Source organism: Salmo salar, chromosome ssa09, assembly GCF_905237065.1.
Source record: "Salmo salar chromosome ssa09, Ssal_v3.1, whole genome shotgun sequence".
NCBI classification, from domain to species: domain Eukaryota; kingdom Metazoa; phylum Chordata; class Actinopteri; order Salmoniformes; family Salmonidae; genus Salmo; species Salmo salar.
This window is the reverse complement of record NC_059450.1, coordinates 108690925-108712287: the sequence shown is the minus strand read 5'-3', so window position 1 is coordinate 108712287 and position 21363 is coordinate 108690925. Positions and strand designations below refer to the sequence as shown.

At 41.2% G+C, this 21363-nt stretch overlaps 1 protein-coding gene across 1 annotated transcript; it reads left to right on the top strand.

The window, feature by feature from the left end:
- The first annotated feature begins 182 nt into the window (after window positions 1–182).
- Window positions 183–4915, top strand: LOC123724078 (highly divergent homeobox-like). Its single transcript, XM_045686995.1, has 5 exons — window positions 183–226; window positions 352–388; window positions 972–1025; window positions 1136–1299; window positions 4807–4915. The coding sequence occupies exons 1-5, from the start codon at window positions 183–185 to the stop codon at window positions 4913–4915; spliced, it is 408 nt and encodes a 135-aa protein (XP_045542951.1).
- The last annotated feature ends 16448 nt before the right edge of the window (window positions 4916–21363 follow it).

The window sequence follows — 21363 nt, the reverse complement described above, 5'->3', positions numbered from 1 at the left end:
CCCTCCTCACCCCATCCCCTCCCCTTCAGACCACTCCCCCGCATTCATCAGGTTTTCAGCCTATCAGAGAGGGGGGGAAGGGGAGGAAATAGGGACAAGGACAGCCTTCTGATAGGAGCAGGCTGGAGAAACACAGACAGACTCCCCACCCCTCGGACGCTATTGGTTGCCTCTCTATTGCCATGGAGACGGGTGATGAAGAGGATGAGTGGCGGAGGGAGGAAGAGTTATCCAACATGGCTGCCTGGCCCATGGGGACCTCCAGAGAGGCCAGGGGTGAGGGACAGCCCCAGCAGGGGAGAGGGATCTGGGGAGAGAATCCTCCCATCCCCCTCCCTGGTCCTGGAGCAGCTCCAGGCCTGGTCCATACCCTCGGGACAGCTACCCAGTTAGTACAACACTACAGACCTCTGCTAGTATACAGGTAGGGGTTAATACTACTACCACTACTACCCAGTTACTACAACACTACAGACCTCCCCTAGTATACAGGTAGGAGTTAATGCTACTACTACTACTACTACTACTACTACTACTACCCAGTTACTACAACACTACAGATCTCAGCTATTGTAGGACCCAGCATACAGGTAGGGGGTTAATACTACTACTAATTCTACCCAGTTACTACAACACTACAGATCTCACCTATTGTAGGACCCAGCATACAGGTAGGGGATAGGAATAACTTTACTGAAACAGTTTACTACTGTTCTGTACATGCAGTCCTCTGCTGTTATCTGTCTAGGTTCCAGTCAGCCTTTCAGCTCCATTGCTCATCAGTAACCTCCTCCCTCTCTTCTCCTCTTTCCTCTTCTCGTCCCTCCTCCTCTTTCCTCTTCTCGTCTCCTCCCCTCTCCTCCTTCCTCCTCTCTTTTCCTCTTCTCATCTCCTCATCTCTTCTCATCTTTCCTCTTCTCGCCTCCTCCCCTCTCCTCCTTCCTCCTCTCGTCTTCTCCTCCCCTGTCTAGGTTCCAGTCAGTCCCTCTGCTCCGTGGCTCATCAGTAACTCCAGGAAGAGAACTGTAAGTCTTCATCTAGCAGTCTTTTGGAGATTAGAGCACTGTCACCATCAGACCATCTATACTGTTCCATTATCTTTCATGTGTCTATAATGTATAGTGTGTGTGTGTAGCTACAGGACAGGACCCAGTTCAGTGATGTGGACCTGAGCCAGTTGAAGCGGTACTGGGACCGAGGGATGACCAGTCTGGGTTCTGTCTGCAGAGAGAAGATCAACGCAGCAGCCAATCAGCTCAACGTAGACACTGAGATAGTCAAGGTAGCAACCAATCAGAGGTTCCCTCATCTGTATCAGCCAATCACACACTCCCCTCAATATTAACAGTAGTTGTGTTTGATTGACAGACGTGGATCTTAACAGTATATTATATGTTGTGATGAGTTTGATGTAGAGGGCGAAAGAAACGCACACCTATATAGGCGAGGTGCTGGCTAGCGGAGTGGAACACTTAGAATAATTAAGGAGAGTCGCACCTCTAGGAGCTCAGATGCAAAAATATTTATGTCCAACGTTGACAGACGGGGGTGACCTCGACAATTTATTGTTAAAACGAAAGGCTGCCTGGATCTTTAATTTAAAGACCCTTGCTCCCTTCGGTCTCAACGTAGACTTTGGATCTGAAGCCATTCTTGTGATTATTGTGATTTTGCTGTTGTAAATGTTTATAGGCTTATGTAGCCAAATTGTATCTAGATCATACGCTATCCATTAGTTTTTTTGTATGCTATTTTAATATATGAGAATTAACCAATGATATCAGGCCACACCCGGCCATGATTACAGACACCTGTGTGTGTCTTTTGACACTATATAAATGAGTCATCCCGCAGTGTTTGTCATTATACCCTGATGAAGCGTTGGACATACAGTTGAAGTCGGAAGTTTACATCCACTTAGGTTGGATTCATTAAAACTCGTTTTCAACCACTCCACAAATTTCTTGTTAACAAACTATAGTTTTGGCAAGTTGGTTAGGACATCTACTTTGTGCATGACACAAGTAATTTTTCCAAAAATTGTTTACAGACAGATTTCACTTATAGTTCACATGTATCACAATTCCAGTGGGTCAGAAGTTTACATACACTAAGTTGATTGTGCCTTTAAACAGCTTGAAAATTCCAGAAAATTATGTCATGGCTTTAGAAGCTTCTGATAGGCTAATTGACATCATTTGAGTCAATTGGAGGTGTACCTGTGGATGTATTTCAAAGCCTACCTTCAAACTCAGTGCCTCTTTCTTGACATCATGGGAAAATCTAAAGAAATCAGCCAAGACCTCAGAAAAAAATTGCTAGACCTACACAAGTCTGGTTCGGCCTTGGGAGCAATTTCAAACGTTTGAAGGTACCACGTTCATCTGTACAAACAATAGTACGCAAGTATAAACACCATGCGACCACGCAGCCGTCATACCGCTCAGGAAGGAGACGGTTCGTCTCTTAGAGATGAACGATTTTGGTGTGAAAAGTGCAAATCAATCCCAGAACAACGGCAAAAGACCTTGTTATGATACTGGAGGAAACAGGTACAAAAGTATCTATATCCACAGTAAAACGAAGTGCTATATATCGACATAACCTGAAAGGGCTCAGCAAGGAAGAAGCCATTGATCCAAAACCGCCATAAAAAAGCCAGACTACGGTTTGCAACTGCACATGGGGACAAAGATCGTACTTTTTGGAGAAATGTCCTCTGGGTCTGATGAAACAAAAATAGAATTGTTTGGCAATAATGACCATCGCTTATTTTTGGAGGAAAAGGGGAGGCTTGCAAGCCAAAGAACACCATCCTAACCGTGAAGCACGGGGGCAGCATCATGTTGTGGGGGTGCTTTGCTGCAGGAGGGACTGGTGCACTTCACAAAATAGATGGCATCATGAGGAAAGAAGATTTAAGTGGATATATTGAAGCAACATCTCAAGACATCAGTCAGGAAGTTAAAGCTTGGTCTCAAACGGGTCTTCCAAATGGACAATGACCCCAAGCATTCTTTCAAAGTTGTGGCAAAATGGCTTAAGGACAACAAAGTCAAGGTATTGGAGTGGCCATCACAAAGCCCTGACCTCAATCCTATAGAAGATTTGTGGGCAGAACTGAAAAGTGTGTGCCAGCATTGAGGCCTACAAACCTGACTCAGTTACACCAGCTCTGTCAGGAGGAATGGGCCAAAATTCACCCAATTTATTGTGGGAAGCTTGTGGAAGGCTAACCGAAACGTTTGACCCAAGTTCAACAATTTAAAGGCAATGCTACTAAATACTAATTGAGTGTTCAGTCCTGGCCAAAAGTTTTGAGAATGACGCAAATATTAATTTCCACAAAGTTTGCTGCTTCAGTGTCTTTAGATATTTTTGTCAGATGTTACTATGGAATACCGAAGTATAATTACAAGCATTTCATAAGTGGTCAAAGGCTTTTATTGACAATTACATGAAGTTGATGCAAAGAGTCAATATTTGCAGTGTTGAACCTTCTTTTTCAAGACCTCTGCAATCCGCCCTGGCATGCTGTCAATTAACTTCTGGGCCACATCCTGACTGATGGCAGCCCATTCTTGCATAATCAATGCTTGGGAGTTTGTCAGAATTTGTAGGTTTTTTGTTTGTCCACCGGCCTCTTGAGGATTTGACCACAAGTTCTCAATGGGATTAAGGTCTGGGGAGTTTCTGGCCATGGACCCAAAACATCAATGTTTTGTTCCCCGAGCCACTTTGTTATCACTTTTGCCTTATGGCAAGGTGCTCCATCATGCTGGAAAAAGCATTTTCGCCACCAAACTTCCTGGATGGTTGGGAGAAGTTGTTCTAGGAGGAAGTGTTGGTACCATTCTTTATTCATGGCTGTGTTCTAGGCAAAATTGTGAGTGAGCCCACTCCCTTGGCTGAGAAGCAAACCCACACATGAATGGTCTCAGGATGCTTTACTGTTGGCACGACACAGGACTGATGGTAGCGCTCACCTTGTCTTCTCCGGACAAGCTTTTTCCGGGTGCCCCAAACAATCGGAAAGGGGATTCATCAGAGAAAATGACTTTACCCCAGTTCTCAGCAATCCAATCCCTGTACCTTTTGCAGAATATCAGTCTGTCCCTGATGTTTTCCTGTAGAGAAGTGGCTTCTTTGCTGCCCTTCTTGACACTAGGCCATCCTCCAAAAGTCTACGCCTCACTGTGCGTGCAGATGCACTCACATCTGCCTGTTGCCATTCCTGACCAAGCTCTGTACTGGTGGTGCCCCGATCCCGCAGCTGAATCAACTTTAGGAGACGGTCCTGGCGCTTGCTGGACTTTTCTTGGGCGCCCTGAAGACTTCTTCACAACAATTGAACCGCTCTCCTTGAAGTTCTTGATGATCCGATAAATGGTTGATTTAGGTGCAATCTTGCAGCAATATCCTTGCCTGTGAAGCCCTTTTGTGCAAAGCAATGATGACAGCACGTGTTTCCTTGCAGGTAACCATGGTTGACAGAGGGAAGAACAATGATCTCCAAGCACCACCTCATTTTGAAGCTTCCAGTCTGTTATTCAAACTCAATCAGCATGACAGAGTGATCTCCAGCCTTGTCCTCGACAACACTCACACCTGTGTTAATCGAGAGAATCACTGACATGATGTCAGCTGGTCCCTTTGTGGCAGGGGGCTGAAATGCAGTGGAAATGTTTTTTTGAGATTCAGTTAATTTGCATGGCAAGGAGGAACTTTGCAATTAATTGATTAATTGTTTGACAGACCGGTTCTCTAACAGTATATTATATGTTGTGCTGTGTGTTTGTTTGACAGACGGGATCGGAACCGGAGGAGGATACGTCTGATGGGCATTGAGATCCCGTCCCCAAAGGTGGGCCGTGTCCTGACATCACAGGAAGGGGAGGAGTCTCCCTCTGGCTGAGTTCGATGGGGAGGGGCTTGGGAACGCCAGAGTTGGGAGACAACCTAAACGATGGAGCATCCTTCTGTCTGTCCGAGGGTGAGACGCGCGCACACACACACACACACACACACACCCTCCCCCAGTAGCAGTGTCCCAGTGTAACAGTGTTGTTGTTTTAGATGGGACCAGTGATTCGTACCAGAGAGAAGAAGAGAATGGAGTAGAGGACAGCAGCAGCGCCTCCCATGGCTCGACAACGTGGTACTACAGTTATTACACTAGATACAGTTATTACGCTAGTACACTACAGTTATTACACTAAATACCGTTATTACGCTAGTACACTGCAGTTTTTACACTAGAGAAACCGTTATTACACTAGATGCTAGTATACTAGTTATTACACTAGAGACGCTAGTACACTACACTGTTATTACACTAGATACAGTTATGCTAGTACACTAGTTATTACGCTAGTACACTACAGTTATTACACAGAGAGCTAGTAACTACACTTATTACACTAGATACACTGTTATTACACTAGTACACTACACTGTTACTGCACTAGATTTACTACACTAGAGGCACTAGTGCACTACACTTATTATGCTAGTACACTACGCAGTTACTACACTTGATACACTACAGTTATTACACTAGTACACTACAGTTATTACACTACAAAGTTATTACACTAGATACCTTAGTACACTACACTGTTAGTACACTAGATACACTACAGTTATTACACTAGTACACTACAGTTATTACACTAGTACACTACACTGTTACTACACTAGATACGTAGTACACCACACTGTTACTACACTAGATTTACTACACTAGATACACTACAGTTATTACACTAGATTTACTACACTAGCTACACTAGATACACTACATTGTTACTACACTAGATACGCTAGTACACACACTGTTACTTCACTAGATACGCTAGTACACTACACTGTTACTACACTAGATAGGCTACACTGTTACTACACTAGTTATAAACTATTACACTAGATACGCTAGTACACTAGTTATTACACTAGTACACTACACTGTTATTACACTAGAGATGCTAGTACAATTCACTGTTATTACGCTTAGTACACTACACAGTTATTACACTAGATACGCTAGTACACTATACTGTTAGTACACTAGATACACTACACAGTTATTACACTAGATACACTACACTGTTACTACACTAGATACACTACACTGTTACTACACTAGATACACTACACTGTTACTACACAGATACGCTAGTACACTACTGTTATTACACTAGATTTACTACACTAGATATGCTAGTACACTACACTGTTATTACACTAGATACGCTAGTACACTACACTGTTATTACACTAGATACACTACACTAGATACGCTAGAACACTACACTGTTACTACACTAGATACGCTAGTTCACTACACTGTTATTACACTAGAGACACTAGTGCACGACACTTATTACACTAGATACGCCTAGTACACTACACTGTTATTACACTAGATACACTACACTAGATACGCTAGAACACTACACTGTTACTACACTAGATACGCTAGTTCACTACACTGTTATTACACTAGATGCTAGTACACTACAGTTATTACACTAGAGACACTAGTGCAACACACTGTTATTACACTAGATACGCTTAGTACACTACACTGTTATTACACTAGATACACTAGTACAGTACACTGTTATTACACTAGATACGCTAGTAACTACACTGATTACACTAGTACACTACAGTTATTACACTAGATACGCTAGTACACTACAGTATTACACTAGATACGCTAGTACACTACACTGTTACTACACTAGATATAAACTGTTATTACACTAGAGATACACTTATTACACTAGATAAACTGTTATTACGCTAGTACACTTCGCTGTTATTACACTAGATAACGTATAGTACACTACAGTTATTACACTAGATATGCTAGTACACTACAGTTATTACACTAGATACGCGTATACTACACTGTTATTACACTAGATATAAACTGTTATTACATAGAGATACACTTATTACACTGGTGATACATTACAGTTATTACACTACATACACTAGTACAATACACTGTTATTACACTAGATACGCTTGTACACTACAGTTATTACACTAGAGAAACTTTTATTACACTAGAGATACACTAGTGAGATACACTGTTATCACACTAGTGAGATACACTAATACAGTACACTGTTATTAAACTAGAGATACACTAGCACAGTATATACACATTGTGTTTCCTGACAGATTTAGCCACTGATTGTATAGGGTGTTTCCTGACAGATTTAGCCACTGATTGTATAGGGTTGTGTTTCCTAACAGAAGATAGAGGTGGTTGATGATGATGATGATGATGATGGTGGTGTTGAGATGGTCGGATCTGATATGGAAAACATGCAGAACCTCCTGGAGTTTAAGGTGATGGAACACACACGCACACACACACGCACACGCACAGCCATACCATGATGTGTATAGGCCAGTATGCCAGTGTGTGTGTGTGTGTGTGTGTTTCAGCTTGAGGAGGTGCAGTATCTGGAGAGCCAACTAGAGAATCAGAATCAGAGATATTATGAGTTGAGACCTTCACCAAGAGTCTTCTGACTGCTGTAACGGACCAACAACCTGGACAGACAACAGGTACACACACACACAATCTTCTGACCGCTGTACGGACCAACAACCTGGACAGACAACAGGTACACACACACAATCATCTTCTGACTGCTGTAACGGACCAACAACCTGGACAGACACACAATCTTCTTATAACACAATAATTTCAAACAGAATAGTGTGTTTGACTGTGTGTGTGTGTGTGTGTGTGTGTGTGTGTGTGTGTAGGAGCTCCTAGCCAGTCTACCTCAGCCTGCAGATCAGGACTGGGACATGAGTCCAGAGGGAGAGCCAACTCCATCTCCCTAACAACACACTCTGCATCCAATCACGAGTCCCCGTTGGCTGAGAGCAACGACGAGACACCGTTGGTCAACCCCAACAAGGACCTCCCATTGGTCACTATAAACGAAGACTGTTCATTGATTGCTGAGCTCAATGAGTCGTCTGTATCAGAGGAACTAGAGACTGAGACCGGACCAGAGTAACTGTACTGACACACACAAACACTCCACACCCTGTGCCTGTGGAAGGATCCTAAACTAACTGCTGGGCTCACAATGCCTTTTATATTACTTATCACTACGCCTTGTCTGGTCTAGTTTCAGACACAACAATAAACAGACTCCATAATAACTGACCTGATGACTCTGTCTGTTGTTATCTGCCCAGAATGTTTGTTACTGTCTGTTACCATGCAGAATGTCTGTTACAAATCAAATTGTATTTGTCACATGCACCGATTACAACCGGTGTAGAACTTACTGTGAAATGCTTACTTACAACCCTTAACAAACAATGCAGTTCAAGAAATAAAGTTAAGAAAATATTTACCAAAAAATAATAAAAAGTAACAAATAAAATGACAATAACGAGGCTATATACAGGGGGTACAGAGATAATATACAGGGGTACAGGTTAGTCGAGATAATATGTACATGTGTAGGTAGGGGTAAAGTGACTGCATAGGTAATACACAGCGAGTAGCAGCAGTGTAAAAACAAAGGAATGTCTGTTGACTGTTAACATCCAAAATGTTTGTGACGTCTGTTACCATCCAGAATGTCTGTTACTCTGTTGGCTGTCTGTTACCATCCCAGAATGTCTGTTGACTGTCTGTTACCATCCAGAATGTCTGTAACTCTGTTGATTGTCTGTTACCCTTCCAGAATGTCTGTTACTGTCTGTTTTCAGTTATGTGGTGGGAGAGTTCTATAGAGAGTTATGTGGTGGGAGAGTTATATGGGGAGTTTTGTGGTGGGTTCTATAGGATACTTCTATTGGATAATTCTATAGGAGAGTTATATTCATGGGTTGGATTTGGTAGAGTTTCTATAGGAGAGTCAATTGGTGGGAGAGTTCTATAGGAGAGTTCTGTCGGAAAGTCCTGTGGTGGTAGAGTTCTATAGGAGACTTCTATTGAATAATTCTGTCAGAGTTATATTCATGGCTTGCATTTGGTAGAGTTCTATAGGAGAGTTACAGTTGAAGTCGGAAGTTTACATACACTTAGGTTGGAGTCATCAAAACTCGTTTTTCAACCACTCCACAAATGTCTTGTTAACACACTATAGTTTTGGCAAGTCGGTTAGGACATCTACTTTGTGCATGACACAAGTAATTTTTCCTAAAATAGTTTACAGACAGATCACTTCACTTATAATTCACATGTATCACAATTCCAGTGGGTCAGAAGTTTACATACACTAAGTTGACTGTGCCTTTAAACAGCTTGGAAAATTCCGGAAAATGATGTCATGGCTTTAGAAGCTTTGATAGGCTAATTGACATAATTTGAGTCAATTGAGGTGTACCTGTGGATGTATTTCAAAGCCTACCTTCAAACTCAGTGTCTCTTTCTTGACATGGGAAAATCAAAAGAAATCAGCCAAGACCTCAGAAAAAAATTGTAGACCTCCACAAGTCTGGTTCATCCTTGGGAGCAATTTCCAAACGTTTGGAGGTACCACGTTCATCTGTACAAACAATACTACGCAAGTATAAACACAATGTGACCACGCAGCCGTCATACCGCTCAGGAAGGAGACGCGTTCTGTCTCTCAGAGATGAACGTACTTTGGTGTGAAAAGTGCAAAATCAATCCCAGAACAACGGCAAAAGACCTTGTGATGATGCTGGAGGAAACAGGTACAAAGGTATCTATATCCACAGTAAAACGAAGTGCTATATATCTACATAACCTGAAAGGCCGCTCAGCAAGGAAGAAGCCACTACTCCAAAACTGCCATAAAAAAAGACAGATTACTGTTTGCAACCGCACATTGAGACAAAGATCGGACTTTTTGGAGATATGTCCTCTGGTCTGATGTAACAAAAATAGAACTGTTTGGCATAATGACCGAAGAACACCATCCCAACCGTGAAGCACGGGGTGGCAGCATCATGTTGTGGGGTGCTTTTGCTGCAGGAGGGACTGGTGCACTTCACAACATAGATGGCATCATGAGGAAAGAAAATTACAGTGAGGAAAAAAAGTATTTGATCCCCTGCTGATTTTGTACATTTGCCCACTGACAAAGAAATTATCAGTCTATTATTTTAATGGTAGGTTTATTTGAACAGTGGAGACAGACAACCTGTTGGGGATAGGGGGGGAGTATTTGCACGTCCGGGATAAAAAACGATAACATTTAATCTGGTTACTACTCCTGCCCAGTAACTAGAATATGCATATAATTGTTTGATTTGGATAGAAAACACCCTAAAGTTTCTAAAACTGTTTGAATGGTGTCTGTGAGTATAACAGAATTCATATGGCAGGCCAAAACCTGAGAAGATTCCTAACAGGAAGTGCCCTCTCTGACCATTTCTTGGCTTTCTTTGTCATCTCTATCCAAACAGAGGGATCTCTGCTGTAACGTGACACTTTCTAACGCTCCTATAGGCTCTCAGAAGGCGCCAGAACGTTGAATGATGACTCTGCAGTTACTGGCTGAAAAACAGTAGCGCATTTGGTAAGTGGTCGATCTGAGAACAATGAGACGGAGGCGTAACGTGAAGAGTCCATTTTCTTCTTTGAGTCTTTGAACGCAAAACAACTTCTCCCGTCGGAATATTATCGCTATTTCAAAAATGCATAAAAATTGATTTTAAACAGCGTTTGACATGCTCAAGTACAGTAATGGAATATTTTGAATTTTTGTCAAATATGCCAGCGTCACCCTTCGGATAGTGTTTGAACGCACTAACAAAACGCCGCTATTTGGATATAACTATGGATTATTTGGAACTAAACCAACATTTGTTGTTGAAGTAGAAGTCTTGGGAGTGCATTCTGACGAAGAACAGCAAAGGTAATCCATTTTTCTATAGTAAATCTGAGTTTGGTGAGTACCAAACTTGGTGGGTGTCAAAATAGCTAGCCTGTGATGGCCGGGCTATCTACTCAGAATATTGCAAAAATGTGCTTTCACCGAAAAAGCTATTTTAAAATCGGACAACCGCGATTGCATAAAGGAGTTCTGTATCTATAATTCTTAAAATAATTATGTTTTTTGTGAACGTTTATCGTGAGTAATTTAGTAAATTCACGGAAGTGTTCGGTGGGAATGCTAGTTCTGAACGTCACATGCTAATGTAAAAAGCTGGTTTTTGATATAAATATGAACTTGATTGAACAAAACATGCATGTATTGTATAAACATAATGTCCTAGGAGTGTCATCTGATGAAGGTCATCAAAGGTTAGTGCTGCATTTAGCTGTGGTTTTGGTTTTTGTGACATTATATGCTAGCTTGAAAAATGGGTGTCTGATTATTTCTGGCTGGGTACTCTGCTGACATAATCTAATGTTTTTCTTCGTTGTAAAGCCTTTTTGAAATCGGACAGTGTGATTAGATTAACCTCTCTAGGGTCGGGTTGGACGAAATCGTCCCACCTACGTAACAGCCAGTGGAATCCTGTGGCGGCGTTATTCAAATACCTTAGAAATGCTATTACTTCAATTTCTCAAACATATGACTATTTTACACCATTTTAAAGACAATACCTCGTTAACCTGTTATGGCTGGGGGCAGTATTTTCACAGCCGGATAAAAAACGTACCCGATTTAATCTGATTATTACCCGCCCAGAAACTAGAATATGCATATAATTATTAGCTTTGGATAGAAAACACTCCAAAGTATCTAAAACTGTTTGAATGGTGTCTGTGAGTATAACAGAACTCATTTGGCAGGCCAAAACCTGAGAAGATTCCATGCAGGAAGTGCCCTGTCTGACAATTTCTTGCCCTTCTTGATTATCTCTATCCATTACAGGGGATCTCTGCTGTTACGTGACACTTCCTACGGCTCCCATGGGCTCTCAGAAGGTGGCAAAAAGCTGAATCGTGGCTTTGCAGGCTCTGGCTGAAAAAAAGTAGCGCGTTTGGATAGTGGCTGGTCACAGTACTGTGAGACTCAGGCTCGTGCCTGAGTCGACCCCATGCTTTGTTTTCTTTCGTCTGTTTACCTAAACGCAGATTCCCGGTCGGAATATTATCGCTTTTTTATGAGAAAAATTGCATAAAAATTGATTTTAAACAGCAGTTGACATGCTTCAAGTACGGTAATGGAATATTTTGAAATCTTTTGTCAGTGAAATCGCCATGCTCGTGACCCTTATTTACACTTGGATAGTGTCTTGAACGACCAACAAAATGCCGCTGTTTGGATATAACTATGGATTATTTTGAACCAAACCAACATTTGTTATTGAAGTAGCAGTCCTGGGAGTGCATTCTGACCGAAGAACACCAAAGGTAATCAAACTTTTCTAATAGTAAATCTGACTTTGGTCAGGGCTAAACTTGGTGGGTGTCTAAATAGCTAGCCGTGATGGCTGGGCTATCTACTCAGAATATTGCAAAATGTAGCTTCACCGAAAGCTATTTTAAAATCGGACACCTCGATTGCACAAAGGAGTTCTGTATCTATAATTCTTAAAATAATTGTTATGTTTTTTGTGAACGTTTATCGTGAGTAATTTAGTAAATTCACCGGAGGTTTGCTGGGGTATGCTTCGTTCTGAACGTCACATGCTAATGTAAAAAGCTGGTTTTTTGATATAAATATGAACTTGATTGAACAAAACATGCATGTATTGTATAACATAATGTCCTAGGTGTGTCATCTGATGAAGATCATCAAAGGTTAGTGCTGCATTTAGCTGTGGTTTTGTTTTTGTGACATTATATGCTAGCTTAAAAAATGGGTGTCTGATTATTTCTGGCTGGGTACTCTGCTGACATAATCTAAATTTTTGCTTTCGCTGCAAAGCCTTTTTGAAATCGGACAGTGTGGTTAGATAAAAGGGAGAGTCTTGTCTTTAAAATGCTGTGAAATAGTCATATGTTTGAAAAATTGAAGTTTTTGTATTTTTGAGGAATTTGTAATTCGCGACACGGCCCTATCATTGGATATTGGACCAGGTGTTCCACTAGCGGAACGTCTAGATGTAAGAGGTTAATGTAACCACACTGTCCGATTTCAAAAAGGCTTTCCAATGAAAGCAAAACATTAGATTATGTCAGCAGAGTACCCAGCCAGAAATAATCAGACACCCATTTTTCAAGCTAGCATATAATGTCACACAACCAAAACCACAGCTAAATGCAGCACTAACCTTTGATGATCTTCATCAGATGACACTCCTAGGACATTATGTTATACAATACATGCATGTTTTGATCAATCAAGTTCATATTTATATCAAAAAACAGCTTTTTACATTAGCATGTGACGTTCAGAACTAGCATTCCCACCGAACACTTCCGGTGAATTTACTAAATTACTCACGATAAACGTTCACAAAAAACATAACAATTATTTTAAGAATTATAGATACAGAACTCCTTTATGCAATCGCTTGGTGTCCGATTTTAAAATAGCTTTCGGTGAAAGCACATTTTGCAATATTCTGGCTAGCTATTTTGACACCCACCAAGTTTGGTACTCACCAAACTCAGATTTGCTATAAGAAAAATTGGATTACCTTTGCTGTTCTTCGTCAGAATGCACTCCCAGGACTTCTACTTCAATAACAAATATTGGTTTGGTTCCAAATAATCCATAGTTATATCCAAATAGCGGCGTTTTGTTCGATGGTCAAGACACTATCCGAAGGGTAAAGAAGGGTGATGCGCCAGGCGCGTTTCGTGACAAAATCTTCAAAATATTCCATTACCGTACTTCGAAGCATGTCAAACGCTGTTTAAAATCAATTTTTATGCTATTTTTCTCATAAAAAAGCGATAACATTCCGACCGGGAGTCGTTGTTTCGTTCAAAGACTGAAAATGAAAACATGGAGTCGTCTCGTGCACGCGCCCCAGTCTCATTGTTCTCAGATCGACCACTTACCAAATGTGCGCTACTGTTTTTCAGCCATGGCCTGCAAAGTCATCATTCAACGTTCTGGCGCCTTCTGAGAGCCTATGGGAGCGTTAGAAAATGTCACGTTATGCCAGAGATCCCCTGTTTTGGATAGAGATGATCAAGAAGGCCAAGAAATGGTCAGAGAGGGCGCTTCCTGTTTGGAATCTTCTCAGGTTTTGGCCTGCCAAATGAGTTCTGTTATACTCACAGACACCATTCAAACAGTTTTAGAAACTTTAGGGTGTTTTCTATCCAAATCAAACAATTATATGCATATTCTAGTTACTGGGCAGGAGTAGTAACCAGATTAAATCGGGTCGTTTTATCCGGCCGTGCAAATACTGCCCCCTATCCCCAACAGGTTAAAAGAAATGGAGCCATCTTCCAGGCCTGGAGGCCCGTATTCGCCATCCCACTGGTCGGAGCGTGGAATCGGTCCATATCTCACCATCTGCTGCGTCACCGATTTCTCTAGAGTCCTGGTGATTAAACCTTTCATACTTGGCATATACTCATCAATCACACAATATCAACACACTCATACTGGTGAAAGCAGCCCATAATACAGTTCTTACAACACCTTTCCATTTCCCGAACATGAGCTGTGTTATCAGGAATGTCGTGCAGCAATGAACCTAATCATTCTACCTACACCGCCCTCTTCTGCCAATAACATATCAAGAGTCAGTCTATTTTACCAGGTCATGAGGGAGGTGGCGGATAATTGGTCAGAGAACCTCTTTCTGCATCCCCGGTTTCATTCATTAATCTCTGTTGATTATAAAAATGTTATTAATCCAATCCACATTTTTATTTATTGTCAACCACCAAAAATAATGTAGTGTTAAAGCCTTCACATATTTGATTCATAGCTTTGTATTCATCTGGAACTTCCCTGAGGATGCCATTAACATCCATCTAGACAAAGCTACTCCCATCCTGGTCAAAACTCCTCCTGTGCCTACTTTAGCCTCCTATAACTGGCCTCTGATGACTAACTCGACTTGGTTGGACCTATAACCCCAGGGCGCAAGTTAACCACCCTTTGTGGTAATTTCTGTCGTATGCTCCTTTGCTGGTACTAGCCCACCCCTACATCAGTTATAGGTGCTGTGAGGTTAAGAATTTTCTATTCATCTTTCAAACCTAAGTCAGTCACATTAAGCGATTACTTTCCAGCCATTAAAATCATCTAAGTTCGATGCCATTCTTGTATCTATAACACTGGTACTCATCAGGAGTTAAGGTAAACCGAGGTGGGTTGGCTAAGCACTTTTATCTGGCCAACCCCATTTCCTGTACAGTTGTCTGCTTCCCCAGGAAATTGTTTAATGTTTACCTTAACCTGTTAGGGACAGACGTTCCTGGCGCGAATTACAAATACCTCAAAAATGCAAAAACTTCAATTTTTCAAACATATGACTATTTTACACCATTTTAAAGACAAGACTCTCCTTTATCTAACCACATTGTCCGATTTCAAAAAGGCTTTACAACGAAAGCAAAACATTAGATTATGTCAGGAGAGTACCCTCCCAAAAATAATCACACAGACATTTTCAAAGCAAGCATATATGTCACAAAACCAAAACCACAGCTAAATGCAGCACTAACCATTGATGATCTTCATCAGATGACACTCCTAGGACATTATGTTATACAATACATGCATGTTTTGTTCAATCAAGTTCATATTTATATAAAAAAAACAGCTTTTTACATTAGCATGTGATGCTCAGAACTAGCATACCCACCGCAAACTTCCGGTGAATTTACTAAATTACTCACGATTAACGTTCACAAAATACATAACAATTATTTTAAGAATTATAGATACAGAACTCCTTTATGCAATCGCAGTGTCCGATTTTAAAATAGCTTTCGGTGAAAGCACATTTTGCAATATTCTGAGTACATAGCCCGGCCATCATGACTAGCTATTTTGACACCCACCAAGTTTGGCCCTCACCAAAGTCAGATTTACTATAAGAAAAATTGGATTACCTTTGCTGTTCTTCGTCAGGAATGCACTCTCAGGACTTCTACTTCAACAACAAATGTTGTTTTGGCTCAAAATAATCCATAGTTATATTGAAATAGCTCCGTTTTGTTCATGCATTCAGGTAACTATCCGAAGGGTGACGCGCCGGCGTTTCGTGACAAAAAATATTCAAAATATTCCATTACCGTACTTCGAAGCATGTCAAACGCTGTTTAAAATACATTTTTATGCGATTTTTTCGTAAAATATCGATAATATTCCAACCGGGCGGCCCGTTGCTATTCGTTCAAACACTGAAAGTAAAACATGGAATCGTCTCGTTTGCACAGCGCTCCAGTGTCATTGTTCTCAGAAGGACCACTCACAAAAACCCCTGCTGTTTTTCGCCTAGAGACTGGAGAGCTCTCATTCCACTTTCTGGCGCCTTCTGAGAGCCAATGAAAGCTTTAGAAAATGTCACGTTACAGCACAGATGCTGTATTTTGATAGAGATGCCCTAGAAGGAGAACAAATTGTCAGACAGGGCACTTCCCGTATAGAATCTTCTCAGGTTTTGGCCTGCCATGAGTTCTGTTATACTCACAGACGCCATTCAAACAGTTTTAGAAACTTTAGGGTGTTTTCTATCCACAAGTATTAATTATATGCATATCCTAGCTTCTGAGTTTGAGTAGGAGGCCGTTTAAAATGGGCACAAATTATTTTCAAAAATCGCTTTTAGCGCCCCCCTATCCTAGGGGAACGCCAAGAGATTAATCTCTATGTGTATGCTTTTTACCGCTCTTATATTCTATGTGAATCTAGACTTGAAGAATAATTATTCGTATGGACCCTGACACATTGTTTATATCTCACGCGTAGACGAACCAATAAGTTATACTTATTTACCAAACCAATACCTGTCTTTTCTCGCGACTGTTGACTGAACAATATATCTATCTCTCCCGCAACTAATTATCTTCCAATTCTATGTGTGTGTTTTTAAAATTATAAGTCAATTTAAAACTTATATGTCTATCACAACCCTATGTATTTACTTCTCACAATATAGAATTTCTTCTCTAGAATGACCATTCGTATGGACCTTGACACATTGTTTATATCTCACGCGTAGACCAAACAATACTTACTGCAACCAGTTTTACTTTTTAGGTCTTACTGCCTGTCTTTTCTCGCAACTGTTGACTGAACAATATATTCACCTCACACGCAAACAATCATCCTAGAATAAACACTCTATCTCTCACGAAACTTTTTCTATGGAGTTGTTTGATCGGACATTAGGTTGCATAGGTATGCAATTATAAGCTACTTTCCAGGGGTTGTAAAGCCCTAGTTAATGGTCTTTATCTATTGGTCCCTTTTAACAATAATATCTTATCTCACTCCGCCATATTAGGTTTCCCTTTTTCCCATGGATATTAGACCTAAATGGACTCCCCCTTAAAGATCTGACTATCCCCTTATAGTCTGTTGACCCTTTTTTATGTTATCAGGTCTCACCATAAGCGCTAGTTTAGTTTTATGCAGTGGCCACAATTGCCCAGGGTCATTACGGACCCTGTTTCACAGTTTTTGAATTTACAACTAATTCCTGTCTTCCATTCGCACAGAATAGTTGGTTTCCTTTAAAACATTTTTTCTCTATGCGAACTTATAAAGACAGGTCACCAGCTATAAACTTCCCCGTCCGGATATTTCCAGCGTCTAACACCCAGAGTACATTAAAATCCTCTAATCGCGCCCACCTTTCACTCTCACATCATGTAATGCAAACATACAGGTGCTATCACTCATTCATCATTTAATGTAATCATACAGGTGCTATCCCCCCAAAAATCTGAATAAAGCGCACTGACCTTGTTCTGCAGCTGAGATTTCAATGTTGGTAGAATCTCGTCACCGCCTCTGTCGCATACCAGTTTGCCACCGGCCTGTAAAGAACCCTCAGCAAGGGGCCAGGTCTTTGATCTACGGATATTTCATTTGCCCGTGCACAGTTTTTGGTGTCTCCCTGGACCGACAGGGGCAGATATAGAGATCCGGGCTCGAAGGACCAGTTGATAATGGAATTTGATATCCTAATGCTATAAATTAACCAATCAATAAGCCTTGACTAATCCCCAGGGTTTGTAAGACACTGGGTTCATAATTAGGCAAGGACTCAGCTTTCTGCAAAAGGTCTGTTCAGTTTATTCAGAGAACGTTCTGAGGTCCAAATGACAAAGATGTTCACTTTATCCTCTCTCCGCTTACACACACACACATCCACACCCAAAAGTAGATGACCTATGCACACACATACGCACAGACAGTAAGTGAACAATATCTCTTCCTTGACCTGCTACCACTGTTCCAGCACTGCCTGTTCCTTTCCCATAGATTAGGAGAACCTTGAAGGCTCCTCCCGGTATCTCTAAATACACACACATTTCTCTCCTTTTCCAGCCTCTACTAGACCTTTGTGAGACTAACGTTCAGTACATTAATTATTAATTATCCATGCTCCATAACTCCTAATTAATGATGGATTATTGATTAATTTACCCTTATTAGATAATTCTCTTATCAGAGACTTTTATAGGAGAGTTCTGTGGTGGTAGATTTATGTAGGGGAGTTCTGTGGTGGGTTCTGTAAATCGAATCAAATCACATTTTATTGGTCACATACACATGGCTAGTAGATGTTAATGTGAGTGTAGCGAAATGCTTATGCTTTTCGATCCGACAGTGCAGCAGTATCTAACAGGTAATATATAACAATTCCACAACAAAACCTAATATCTAACAAATTCCACCACAAAACCTGATACACACAATCTAGTAAAGGACTGGCATGAGAATATATCAAATATGGATATGGAATATATATTCCAAATATGGAATATATCAAATATGGATGAGCAGTGACAGATTGGCTAAGATGCAATAGATATTAAAGAATAGATAGGATACAGTACAGTATATACATAAGAGATTAGTAATGCGAGATATGTAAACATTCTTAAAGTGGTATTATTAAAGTGACTAGTGTTCCATTTATTAAAGTGTTCAATGATATCAAGTCTGTATGTAGGCAGCAGCCTCTCTGTGTCAGTGATGGCTGTTTAACAGTCTGATGGCCCTGAGATAGAAGCTGTTTTTCAATCTCTTGGTCCCAGCTTTGATGCACCTGTACTGACCTCACCTTCTGGATGATAGCGGGGTGAACAGGTAGTTGCTTGGGTGGTTATTGTCCTTGATGATCTTTTTTGCCTTCCTGTGACATCGGGTGGTGTAGATGTCCTGGAGGGCAGGTAGTTTGCCCCCGGTGATGCGTTGTGCATACCGCACCACCCTCTGGAGAGGCTTGCGGTTGAGGGGTGCTGCAGTTGCTGTACCAGGCGGTGATACAGCCAGACAGGATGCTCTCAATTGTGCACCTGTAAAAGTTAGTGAGGGTTTTCGGTGACAAGCCAAATTTCTTCAGCCTCCTGAGGTTGAAGAGGTGCTGTTGCTCCTTCTTCACCACACTGTTTGTGTGCGTGGACCATTTCAGTTTGTTGTGATATGTACACCGAGGAACTTAAAACTTTCCACCTTCTCCACTGCTGTCCCGTGGATGTGTATAGGTGGTGCTCCCTTTGCTGTTTCCTGTAGTCCACAATCATCTCTTTTGTTTTGCTGACATTGAGTGAGACGTTATTTTCCTAACACCACACTCCCAGGGCCTTCACCTCCTCCCTATAGGCTGTCTCGTCATTGTTGGTAATCAAAGCCTACCACTGTAGTGTTGTCTGCAAACTTGATGATTGAGTTGGAGGCGTGCATGGCCACGCAGTCGTGGTGAACACGACTGCGTTTCTTTTGTAATCCGTGATTGTCTGTAGACTTCATACCCTACATTACTCATCTCATTTGTATATACTGTGCCCTGTACCATCTACTGCATCTTGCCTATGCCGTTCGGCCATCACTCATTTATATATTTTTACGTACATATTTGTATTCATTCCTTTGCACTCGTGTGTATAAAGTAGTTGTTGTGGAATTGTTAGGTTATATTACTTGTTAGCTATTACTGCATGGTCGGAACTAGAAGCACAAGCATTTCGCTACACTTGCATTAACACCTGCTAACCATGTGTATGTGACAAATAAATTTGATTTGATTTAGACCCCTGCCACATACGTCTCGTGTCTGAGCTGTTGAATTGCGACTCCACTTTGTCTCTATACTGATGCTTTGCTTGTTTGATTGCCTTATGGAGGGAATAACTACACTGTTTGTATTCGGCCATGTTTCAGTCGCCTTGCCATGATTAATGCGGTGGTACGTGCTTTCAGTTTTATACGAATGCTGCCATCAAGCCCACGGTTTCTGGTTAGGGAAGGTTTTAATAGTCTCAGTGGCTACAACATCTCTTATACACTTCCTTATAAACTTGCTCACTGAGTCAGCGTATATGTCAATGTTATTGTCTGAGGATACCGGAACATATCCCAGTCCACGTGATCGAAGCAGTCTTGAAGCGTAGGAATCAGATTGGTCAGACCAGCGTTGGATAGACCTAAGCACGGGCGCTTCCTGTTTTAGTTTCTGCCTATAGGAGGGGATCAACAAGATGGAGTCATGCTCAGATTTGCCAAAGGAGGGTGGAGGGGGCCTTGTATGCATCGCGGAAGTTAGGAGTAGCGGTGATCGAGTGTGTTACTCATTGGTGTAGTGCATCGATATGCTGATAGAATTTAGGTAACCTTGTTCTCAGATTAGCTTTATAAATTCCCCAGCTATAATAAATGCAGCCTCAGGATATGGTTTCCAGTTTGCATAAAGTCCAGTGAAGTTCCTTGATGGCCGTGTTTGGGTTTCGCTTGCGGGGGGATATACACGGCTGTGACAATAACCGAGGAGAGTTCTCTTGGGAGATAATACGGTCAGCATTTGATTGTGAGAATTCTAGGTCAGGTGAACAAAAGGACTTCAGTTCTTGTATTGTTACAATTACACCATGAGTCGTTAATCATGAAACATACACCCCCGCCCTTCTTCTTACCAGAGTGATAAGAGAATTATCTAATAAAGGTAAATGAATCAATAAACCATGATGAATTATTAGTCATACAGCAGGTTTAATGAATAATCAATGTAATGATCAATGTAGGGATCGATTAATCTGATTAGTTCTGGAAAGTCCAGGAACCACTGGAGAGGGAAAGAAATGTGTGTATGCAATTAGTATAGAGAGATAGAGAAGTAAAACCTCAGAGAGTTCCTAACCTTGGAGGAAAGGAACAGGCTGAGCCAGAAGGTGATAAACAGTGTGAGAAGTTTATGGGGGTTGCAGGTAACCAACGGATTGTGTGTAAATGCATGTGCGTAAGTTAGCAAGAACTATATAATGACTGTTTTGTTATCCTGACACCAGAACTTTCTCTGAAT

What these genes read in the sequence shown, in the direction of transcription:
- LOC123724078 (XM_045686995.1), top strand. Translation starts at nt 183, where the DNA reads ATGGAGACGGGTGATGAAGAGGATGAGTGGCGGAGGGAGGAAGA. An exon ending in GAGTGGCGGAGGGAGGAAGA is followed by an intron (nt 227 to 351) that starts GTTATCCAACAT and finishes GTCCTGGAGCAG; the next exon opens with CTCCAGGCCTGGTCCATACC. An exon ending in ACCCTCGGGACAGCTACCCA is followed by an intron (nt 389 to 971) that starts GTTAGTACAACA and finishes TCCCCTGTCTAG; the next exon opens with GTTCCAGTCAGTCCCTCTGC.